The 12,087-nt window shown below is 37.4% G+C and overlaps 1 protein-coding gene across 13 annotated transcripts in view; it reads right to left on the reverse strand.

The window, feature by feature from the left end:
* The window catches only part of MGA (MAX dimerization protein MGA), a 145,435-nt gene that overhangs the window by 57,392 nt on the left and 75,956 nt on the right, over positions 1–12,087 (reverse strand). For all 13 annotated transcript variants that reach the window (XM_043919164.1, XM_043919153.1, XM_043919154.1 and 10 more), the window contains 3 exons: positions 7,547–8,489; positions 6,690–6,768; positions 6,479–6,574 (listed from right to left, as the gene is read on the reverse strand). In XM_043919164.1, the coding sequence (XP_043775099.1) occupies positions 6,479–6,574; positions 6,690–6,768; positions 7,547–8,185 (814 nt within the window). In that variant the 5' untranslated portion in view covers positions 8,186–8,489. The remainder of the gene's footprint in view (positions 1–6,478; positions 6,575–6,689; positions 6,769–7,546; positions 8,490–12,087) is intronic.

Genomic DNA, 12,087 nt, shown 5'->3' on the forward strand with positions numbered 1-12,087 from the left:
TTATACTTCCAATAGCGTTAAGAGTCACTGCTGATCGACATCCTCACCAACATTTTATATCACTGGACTTTTAAAACTGTCCTCATCTTATTGGTATAAATCTACATCCTATTGTTCTTAAATTTGAACTTTTACTGTTACTAGTGACAAGCTTTTAATTTGGATTTCCTTGTTTGTGCAATTACTGGCTTCATATTACTGAGCAGGAAAGTATTTAACTTAAATTTGAACAAAACTGAAATAAGAAATTCAAAGCATCAAAAAAAAAAAAAAGAAAGAAAGAAATTCAAAGCATCAACTATCCTAGTATTAACTACTAGAAGTCACAGGTACAGGTTTCCAATAAAAAGCTTACATAGTACTGGTTTCCTGCAAGGTGAAGACACTGGTCAGGTTACAAGCTTCAAGTTCTCTTAAGGTTGATTTGTATATACTCCACATAAAACTTAATAAACAAAAGATGGCAATTTGGCTTTAGTTTGTAATTCTAGTTCTTTAAAATAAGTATCATTTTATCATGCTTATTTTATGTAATCACATAATGTGATTAAAATGAACATCAATAAAGTATTTTCCTTATGTTTCAATCAACTAGGGAGAAAAATGTGTGCGTGTGTGTTGTCAGTGTCAGTCATGTCCGACTCTTTGCGACCCTATGGACTGTAGTCTACCACACTCCTCTGTCCATGGGATTCTCCAGGCAAAAATACTGGATTGGACTGCCATGCCCTCCTTCAGGGGATCCTCCCAAACCAGGGATTAAACCCGTGTCTCTTACATCTCCTGCTTTGGCAGGCAGGTTAATATGGGTCAAAAAAACTGTTTTCTAATCCTGACTTTGGGCTAAATTTCTCTTAGCTTCTGCTTTCTCATCAGTGAAGTAAGTATCAATCCACTGCACTGAGTTTTATGTTTTAAGAATTAACTGTACCTTCTCTTTGAAATGCTCTGCAATATAGATGATGACAGAGATAAAAGACATTTCCCAGACCTCATGGAGCTTTTGTGTTGTTTTCCCAACTGACTCATTAGTAGTTACAATAGAGTAAAAAAAATCCTGTGAGAGGCAAATGAAATGATACTTGAAAAGCCCAAGGCAACCTGGTAAAACCGTACAGAGAGTGTAATTTTTACGTTAGAGTAAGTAGGAATTAACTAGGAAAGGTGGGGAAGCAGAGCAGAGTGGAACCAGAGTGGAGCAGAATGCAAAATACTGCAGAAATTCCAGGGACACTGAATCCTACACAAAGGATAAAATTAGATACTGTAGCGCTTTGAAAAGAGAAACACATTATTATTACAGACAGAAACTACCTGAGCCTACAGAGAAAACAGAAAAAAAGGAATTAAGTTGTTAAAAATGCATCCATACAGCCAAATAGGTAGGTAGACATGCAAAATCTAGACCAGAACAATCAAATTTACAGACTGTTTTCCCTACATATCTTCTTGTCTGCATTTGCTAATATTTTGAACTGCCATCTTCCCCCAAAAGGTGTATCAAGTGATCCTAAAAACATCATGTAGCTTACCTACACATCTTGAAATGTTCGTCCTTAGAGAAAATCCTTCCCCAAGAAACAAGTACTTGAGACCCAGACTTTCAGTTTCAGTTCAGTCACTCAGTCATGTCCGACTCTTTCAAACCCCATGGACTGCAGCACACCAGGCCTCCCTGTCCATCACCAACTCCCGGAGCCTGCTCAAACTCATGTGCATGGAGTCAGTGATGCCTTCCAAACATCTGATCCTCTGTCGTCCCCTTCTCCTCCCACCTTCAATCTCCCCCAGCATCAGGGTCTTTTAAAAAAGAGTCAGTTCTTCACATCAGGTAGCCAAAGTATTGCAATTGGTGACGGACAGAGAGGCCTGGTGTGCTGCAGTCCATGGGGTCGCAAAGAGTTGGACTGAGCGACTGAACTGAACTGAACTTTGTGATCCCATGTTGCAGCCCACCAGGCCTCCCTGTCCATCACCAACTCCCAGAGCTTACTCAAGCTCATGTTCATTGAGTCAGTGATGCCATCCAACCATCTCATCCTCTGTCGTCCCCTCCTCCCACCTACAATCTTTCCCAGTATCAGGGTCTTTTCAAATGACTCAGTTCTTCGCATCAAGTGGCCAAAGGATTAGAGCTTCAGCATCAGTCCTTCCAATGAACACCCAGGACTGATGTCCTTTAGGATGGACTGGTTGGATCTCCTTGCAGTCCAAGGGACTCTCAAAGAGTCTTCTCAAACACCACAGTTCAAAAGTATCAATTCTTTGGTGCTCAGCTTTCTTTATGGTCCAACTCTCACAACCATACATGACTACTGGAAAAACCATAGCTTTGACTAGACAGACCTCTGTTGGCAAAGTAATGTCTCTGTCTTTTAATATGCTGCCTAGGTTGGTTATAGCTTTTCTTCCAAGGTGCAAGCGTCTTTTGATTTCATGGCTGCAGTCACCATATGCAGTGATTTTGGAGCCCAAAAAAATAAAGTTTCTCACTGTTTCCAATGTTTTCCCATCTACTTGCCATGTTTCCCCATCTATTTGCCATGAAGACTTATTTGCCATAAGACCCAGACTTAGTCGGTTCTATATGAATGAGAATAACTTTAGCTTGCAAAAATAAGTTAAATAATTCTTAACATATCCCCGTAAAAGCACAAAACCCTTTGCACATGATGGTTTAAATCATACCCCTAAATGCTTCTGCCTTTTCATATTAGGAGAAACTTCTTAAGAACACATTATCACACCATTGAAAAAAAGACTCATAAAGAAAGAAACAAAAACAGATAACCCTCTAGGTTCAAGGCAGAATCACCTAAGATGATAAACTGTAGCAAAAAAAAAAAAAAAAAAAAGGAGGTATCCACAAAAATACACTCAAAAGAAAAACCTGTATAACTAGTGAACACAGAAAAGTAGATGTAGATATATAAAAGAAAAACTCTACCTAACCACTGATTTAACACTACATTCAGAGATTTTTTTAAGTAACTAAAAAGAGAGAGAGAGTGCCCTGGCAATACTGTCATTTAAGGAATTTAACCAAAAAAAAAAAAAACTGACAGGAGTTCATACTGTATAAAAGACTGAAAGAAAATGAGGGAAAAAGAAATCTCTGGCTGCGGAAAAATCCCAAGTAATTTATGCAGATACTCCATCCTCAAGAAAGAGAAGCATACCTTACGACTCATTAAGTGCAGACTACACAGTGACTTCCTTCCAAAAATTACAGAAAAAAATGTCAGTGACAAATCATGTTGATAATATGTACCCTTGACATGGTAAGATGAGAATGGCACTTTACCTTTGTGGTCTTCCTCCTAAACATATGGTCCCAGGTGAACCATGAGAAAAATATCACACAAATCTCAACTGAGGGTCATTCTACAAAATACCTGACCAGTATTCCTCAAAACTGTCAAGATAATTAAAAACAAAACAGTCTGAGAAAACATCCCAGCCAAAAGGATCTTAAGGAGACATGATTACTAAATGCAGTACTATGACATTTTCCTAGGTGATACCCTGAAACATAAAAAGTTAACTAAGGAAATCTGAATAAAGTATGCACTTTAGTAAATAATAGTATATCAGTAGGTTCTCTAATTGTAACAAATGTACTGCGCTAAAGTTAGATGTTAACAACAAGGGAAACTGGATGTTGAGTATATGGGAACTCTGTACTATGGTTCCAATATTTCTGCAAATCTAATACTCACCTAAAATAAAACATTAATGTAACAACTGACATAGAATTAATTCACTTGGTAGCAATGAAGTAGAAAACACTTTTATAAAAATACCTCTTTAAAATTGTAATTTCAGGTTGATGGACTTAGAAAATGAACCAATTTGGAGTAGCAAAGAAAAGTATGAGACAAAAATATCACACTGTGGAAAACAAAATTAAGAATCTTATTTTAGCAACAAAACTATGAACAACAACAATAAAAACATTTTCTCAGGCTTAAATCAACATTTCTTCCACAATTACAAAGGAAGTTCACAAGTTTTTTTTTTTCCAGCTCAAAAACTTTCTAGATTTAGAAGTGCTCATTTTCTAAGAAATAATGAAACACTACAGTTGACAAAAAGGCAAAGAAACATGATATTACTGAATTGAAATGTAATAAATTACTTCAAGCATCAATTCTTTGAAAGGAATCTAGATGAGTATTTTCACTATCTGCAGATACTTAGTTGGCACCATAAGTTACTGTAAACATTTAGTCAAACTAACTTAATTCTTTTAATATTTTAAGTCTTAAGCAAAGGTTGGGGGCTGGGGGAGACATCTGCCAAAATAAAATAAGAGGAGAAATTCCAAACTGTAATTCTGCCTCATACATTATGTAAAGTGCCTCATGGATTTTAGAAGTACACATGGATTACAGATTTAACTGTAAAACTATATAAGAATGTAGTTGAATTAACCTTAACAATGTGAGGATTAAGTACAAACTTGAACACTAAATGCATCATTTGTGTAGTAAGTGAAAACTGATGCCTCGCACTTTTCTGTCCAAAAAAACTGTATCAGCTGCCATCACTTACAACGGATAGATTTTACATTAAAATACTTACTTTATCTTCTACACCACAATGGGAATTTCTGAAAATAATGGGCCTACTTTCCTATTTGACAATTCACTGATGTGAAGAAGACTCCTGAGAGTCCCTTGGACTGCACGGAGATCCAACCAGTCCATCCTCAAGGAGATCAGTCCTGTGTGTTCATTGGAAGGACTGATGCTAAAGGTGAAACTCCAATACTTTGGCCACCTGATGTGAAGAGTTGACTCATTGGAAAAGACCCTGATGCTGGGAGGGATTGGGGGCAGGAGGAGAAGGGGACGACAGAGGATGAGACGATTGGATGGCATCACCGACTCAGTGGACATGAGTTTGGGTGGACTCCGGGAGCTGGCGATGGACAGGGAGGCCTGGTGTGCTGCAGTTCACAGGGTCGCAAAGAGTCGGACATGACTGAGCGACTGAACTGAACTGAACTGATGTGGATGACCCTTTAGAAAAAGAACCTCTGCTCCAGCCAACCAGAGTTCAACCCCACCCACAAATTCAGGCTAATTTCACTATATGTTTCCTGCTTAGTTCCCATAAGCATTTGCCTTTGAAGGCCCATTACACAAAGGGAAAAAAATCACAGATTTGACTAAAATGTCTATAAGGAAAGGAAAAAACTCAAACTTTAGCCAAAAAATTAACAAACAGAGCAAAAAGATCAGCAGGGAGCACTAAATATATTTAACTCTAGAACTAAGACAATAAAATAAATGTGGTGATTAGGCTGAAAGAACACAATGTAAACATAAAGAGTACTTAAAAAAATGTAGGAGTGGGGGGAAAAAGAAAAGTTAACTGATAAGAAAAGAATATTATTTAAATAAAATAGCAGAAATGAAAGCAAACAAAAGGACAGCAAACATTATTACCAGCAAGACTAATATGACATGACTGATTTTCCATTACAACCCACAGTCCTGATTACTTGGATTGAAATTTACATATTTTAACACCATACTGTTACATAGTCTCACATTAAAGCGAAAAGTTCAAATATTACCACTGAATTTAGAAACTGAATGGCTGTTTATAAATCAATGTTCTGTTGGCATATAATGCTTAGACTTTCATATAAATGATCTACTATACAATGTGAATCAGCTTAGACAGTCCTTTGAAAATTGACTAAAAGGCAAAACTCAAAATAAACTACTCCAAGAAGTGTACCTAAACTAAAAGATATGAGAAAACTAAAAATTGAGGCATGGTTTACAGTCCTTCTATTTACAGTGCAAACAGGGAGGAAAGTCAGTAGTTAATTATAATGGCATAGGTACAGTAAATTTTGCTATTCTTTAAAAAAGGATTAAACCATATAATCAAGGCCAAGATAAACTATTTCAACAAAATAGGTAATGATGAAAATTTTAAACTACACTCCAAGCAATATATGAAATATATAAAATGTTTACAGTCACATATGAGAAATAAGTATGCTCTTTACACAGCTAAATATATTACCAAGTACATAAGAAAAAGTAGGGTCTTCCCCTCCAAAGACAAAACAAAGGAACCTTCAAAAACCCCCCAAAACAAAAGCGACCAAAATTTCTTTGTAAGAAAAACTCCACTTTCTTACCATGATACATTTTTAATGCATAATATATTATCACCAACGATAGAGCAGTATCCTCAGAGTCTGAAAGGTTTCTCTTAGGATACAAAAGGCCTAGGCATGCTTTTTAGTTAAGGGAAAAAATCATGAACAGAGAGAACAGAAAAAAATGCAAGCTGAGAGAAGTGCTAAAATAAATGGAATCACAAGATACAGGAAAGGAGGAAAACAGAAAAGGTTTGGGGAAGGGGCAAAGGGAAGAGAGAAAAAGGACAAGAATAAAAAAGAACAGCAACAACAAAAATAAACAAGGCTTGCACAGTTTTTAGAGAATTATACCTTCTTGAAGACCAGGATGTATGACCTGCTTGTGCCGCAAGGCCTTCAAATCTTCTATCAATTCCTTTTCCAAGTGGGAAATTCTTGCTCTGCAACCTACTCAGAAAACAATGATAAAAATAAGCTGCTATACACTACAGCAGACTACACATTGCTTCTTTCACTTCTAGAGCCAAATTCTCCATCTCTCTCTCTTTCTATTATATAATACCTGGGTCATTTGCAGCTGATGCCTGAAGACTACAAGATTCTTCATTTGTTCCATCAACTGCATGAACATCTAGAGCTTCCTGTATTAAAAAAAAAACAAAAAAGAAAGAAAAAAAGTGGTTCATGTCACTTCTAAGGATTTAAAAGTAAACCAGGGGCATTTTTTTCCATGTTGATACTTTTCACTATTTTCTAAATATTCTACATTAACATCACTTTAATAGTGGGAAGAAAGCAAATAAGTTAAATGTAATACACTCAGCTAACTAACTTAGAACTGTATTTATGCCCATTTATTGCAATTTGTATACTGATTTCTTCTACGTGCATGCTAAGTTGCTCCAGTCATGTCCAACTCTTTGTGACCCCATGGACTGTAGCCCGCCAGGCTCCTCTGTCCATGGGATTCTCCAGACAAGAATACTGAAGTGGGTTGCCATGACCTCCTCCAGAGGATCTTCCCAACCAAGGGATTAAACCTATGTCTCTTATGTCTCCTGCACTGGCAGGTTGGTTCTTTACCACTAGCTCCACCTGCAAAGCCCCTGTGTAAATAAAGATACATTACTCAGCAATTAACAAGGAGGGAGGAAAAAAACAGGCAGAGAGAATTCAACCTCTGTGTAGTCAATTTAGAAAGACCAGGTTTCTCTAAAACTCTAAAAGAAAAATAATCTAGTTGAAGCGCTGGGTTAATACTGCTAACCCAATATTTTGGAGATACTCCCCTTCCCATGCACACAACCTCATATAATGGATGCATTCACAGTAACCACATTCTAAGATAACTAGCAGCTAGTATACAACTTAATGATGATTACTTGGCCTTAGAAAGAAAGCTGAAAATGACAATCTTACCTTTGATTCAAAGGAAACAAAGAGAACACCATCTACATCTTCCAGATCAGGTTTCACATCTGGAAAGGTACTCCCAGGGCCCGTAAGAGTGTTCTTTGTAGAAGTTAAAGATCTTCCTGTGTTTTTAGGTGGCCGCCCTGCCTTAGACAGTTTCAGTTTTCGTGGCCTTCCTCTTTTTCCAGGGACATTTGGAGGGGCATTCTGATTAGCATTCACAATTCTGGGAGCCGCTGAAATCTTAAGCATAGTTTTCTTTCTGCCCAAGTCCTCTTTTCCTAAAAACGAGTCCTCAACTGAACTCTTTGAACCATCAAGTAGTTTTTCTGTGTTAACACTGCCAGATATATCAGGGTATTTCCACTCAGCTTCTTTAAGTGAGGGATATTTTTGTACCACTCTGGTATCTGGTGAATGGCTTCCAAGATCATTTTCTGATTCTCTGCCTAAGCCGAAGCCAGTCTCATTAGAATTTTCAATGTACGCAGGCAAATAGTCTAATTCTGTCAACAGAGAAGATCTATCCTGCCAAGATGTGGAAAGCATGTTGTCAGGGAGCTCAGAAACCTTCACTGTGCTTTTGGTGACAGCACAGGGCTCCAGATAGACTACTGGCATCTTTCCAGCGTCTAATTTGAACATTTTAGCTTTAGCAACACCTGATGGGCTATTTGGTTGCCATTTAGAAGATGGATGGTCAGCTTCTAGGTTATCAGCTTTATTGTGCCTCTTCAGCTGTTTCTCTAGTATAGGATCATCATCACTGTTTGAGTATACATCTGTTTCCTCATCTGTCTCTTCCTGTTTCACAGTGACCCCTTCTGGGCACTCACCAAGTTCATATTCATAATCATCCAGAGGCTCTTCTTTAATGACAACATTGAAGTTTTCATTTGGGTTTAATGGTGACGTTACATGGGAGCCATCTTCAAAACTGTTGCCAAGGCTGGAGAGACAGGGTAGGGAGGATTAAAAAGGACAGAATCATCCATAAATAAGACTCAGGAAGGGAAAGATGGAAAAAGAGATTGTTGAAAACCAAGTAAAATCACATCAGATTTCAAGAGCCATTCATTTAAAAAAAAAAAAACTCTGTATAACATAACAAGCTTCTCAACAGTTTACCAACATCACACTTTTACATATTCCATCAATTTCTCGTGAAAAATATATAAAATAAAGGGTAAAGTTTTAATAAATAACTCTCATGACTAAATCAAAAAGCAAGATATGCTGTAACACTTATTTTTTTAATAGTGTTCTTCATCGTTTCTCAGCCTTTTGGCTAAGATCAAACCTAACAGTATTCTTCAGACGAATTCAGTTTTGAAAGTTAGCTGGCACTGATACAAAATCAAACTCTTGAAATCTACAGACTAACAAACAACTGCCAATAAAAGCAAACAAACATCCATTATGATTAAAAATTTAAATAAACATCAGAAAGGGCCTTTCAAACAGCCCACTGATTTTTTTTAATTGAGATAAAATTCATACAACATAAAATGTAACATTTTAGCCATTTTAAAATGTACTAGCTAATAGTTTTCCCACTGCAGTCACAATGTTGCTGCCAGGTGATTTTTCAAATTGAAAACTGAAAAAGTCACTTTCAATGTAAACAATCCAGCATTAGTTCTTCCAAAATAAAAGAGGAGGGTAGGATGGAGGTGGATGAAGGCAAGGATATATAATCTGTCCAGACTTCAGTATTTATACTTCATCAAAATTAAAATCAACTTTTTAGTTTCCCACTTTGCCTAATTCATCACTGAACACATATAAACTATACCAATGTATCTTGAGAACATGTTAGCACAACTCACTAACCCAATTAAAGTCACTTTATCTTTCATTTACCTCAAATATGCAAAAGCAGCAACTAAATCAATGTGTAGCTATTTGCCCCTTGAAAAACTGACTTTTGAGATCTTGACCTCACTCAAAAATTCTTCAATAAAGGACTTCCAGTTAGAATATAGAAGTTCACAAAGAACATACAGTGACAAAACACTAAATAAATTTAAAATTCTATTCTTTCTTTAAAGCCTCTGAATACCTCTGGGTACAAAATAAGTCTAAATAAACTGAATTCCAGAGAGGGACCAGCCATCTCTAAGTGACCACAGACTGCTAGTGCTTTCAACCCTACAAGGCATTTACATTGGTTGAAGTACAAATAAGGACAGAAAAAGGATGCTATAGGCAAAGAATCTTTGCTGGAACACAGAGAAACTAAACTTTTAATACCTGAGTATGGGCAGACTAAAACCTGCCCTCAACAGAAAACAAGTCTTGCTACCATCAATTATCCTCTAGGGGACTTCTGCAGAATTTCCAGTGATGCAGAAACTTGGCCTAAAAACAGAAACTTAGTGTCACAGCACTTAAGATTCCAGGGCCCTGTCTGAAAGAAGAGTTCAATCCGACCCTTAAAACTGAGGTGAGCTAAGATTATTAAAGTAAATCATTCAGAAACTGAAGTGAGCAGAAATTTATTAAAGTATATCATCTTGACTTGTGGTCCCCAACTTTTCTGGCACCAGGGACCTGTTCCATGAAGATAATTCTTCTGGTCCGTGGCTCAGGGGTTGGGGACCTAGACTGAAGGATAGAGAAAAAAACAAAAAGTGTCAGAGACCTGTGGGACACATCTAATGATCTAACACAGTGGTAGCAGCACCTCCAAAATGGCAGGAGAAAGAAAGGAGAAACATTGGAAGAGAAATTGAACAAAAATATTCCCAAAGTGAAAGATTTTCATCCACAGGTCCAAGAAGCTCAGCAACATCAAAAAAAAGTCATACCTAAGCACATAAAGATCAAGCAGCTGAAAAAAAGATGAAGAGAAAAACCTTACAAGGGAAGGAAAAAAGAACAGGCTAGAGGAAAAAGGATGGTAACAACAGACTGACTACTCGTGGGAAACAATGTAAAACAGAAGACAATGGAATGACACCCATCATAAAGCATTTAAAGAGTCAATGTGATGTTGTAGGTTTAAAAGAAGCCTTCAAAACTAAAGACATTTTCAGACATCTGAAAGAATTCACATGTCACAAAAAATACTACCTCCTTAGACCAAAACAACACAAGGATATTAGTTCTCAACACTTCTAATTATGTAATTATACTAGAGGTTCAGGCTTCCCTGGTGGCTCAGTGGTAAAGAATCTACCTGCAATGCAGAAGACCTGATTTCAATCCCTGGGTCCGAAAGAGCCCCTGGAGAAGGGAATAGCAACCCACTCCAGTATTCCTGTCTGGGAAACACCATGGACAGAGGAGCCTGGTGAGTTACAGTCCACAGAGTTGCAAGAGTAGGACACAACTTAACAACTAAACCACCACCACCATACTAGAGGTTCTGCCAGGGTGATCAGGCAAGAAAAAGAAATAAAAGACATCCAGATTGAAAAAGAAGTTTAAAAAAAAAAAAAACCTCTATTTGTGGATGACATGATCTTGCATACAGTCACCCCCAGTATCTGAGGGAGACTGGTTCCAGAACTCCCCGTAGATACTAAACTCTGTGGATATAAAACAGAAAATCCTAAGAAATCCACACACACACACACAAAAAGAAAACTAAGGGAATAAATGAGTTTGACAAGATCGCAGGATCCAAGATCAACACATACCAAAATAACTGTATTTCTTTCTACACACTAGGAACAAACATCAAAAATGAAATTGAGAAGACAACCCTATTTACAATAGATCAACAATAAACTACTTAATAAACTGAACCAAAATACTAAGACTTCTACATAGAAAACTACAAAACTGTTGGGGGAAAAAACAAAATTAAAGCCAGCCTTTAAAAAGAGGATAAATACTCCACAGTTACATAACTTAAGACAACTTACTTAGTAGTGGTGAGACAGCAATACTCCCCAAAAGTGAAATGCAGATTCAACACAATCCCTATCAACGCCCCACCTGAGATTTTTGTAAAAGAGATAAGCTGATCTTATATAATTCACATGGAAATGCAAGGGACCCTGAAATAACTCAAAGTATCTTGAAAAACAGAAACAAATGGGGACACATACTTCCCAATTTCAAAACTTATATAAAGCTACCGTACTCAGCATAAAGCTAAACATTCAGTTCAGTTCAGTCACCCAGTCGTGTCTGACTCTCTGTGACAGCATGAACCACAGCACGCCAGGCCTCCCTGTCCATCACCAACTCCCGGAGTCCACCCAAACCCATGTCCATCGAGTCGGTGATGCCATCCAACCATCTCATCCTCTGTCGTCCCCTTCTCCTCCTGCCCTCAATCTTTCCCAGCATCAGGGTCTTTTCCAATGAGTCATTTGAAAAGCTAAACATACCATTCAACTGAACAGAACTTAAGAGTCCAATGATAAATGCCCACATTTGTAACAACTGATTTTTTCTTTTCTTTTTTAAAGGCCACAGCATGCGCCATGTAGGATTTTAGTTCTCACACCAGGGATGGAACCAGTGCCCCATTGAGAGTGAGGAATTTTAACCACTAGACCACCAGGAAAGTTCCTCAATTGATTTTCAACTGA

Source organism: Cervus elaphus, chromosome 12 (assembly GCF_910594005.1).
Source record: "Cervus elaphus chromosome 12, mCerEla1.1, whole genome shotgun sequence".
Lineage (NCBI taxonomy): Eukaryota > Metazoa > Chordata > Mammalia > Artiodactyla > Cervidae > Cervus > Cervus elaphus.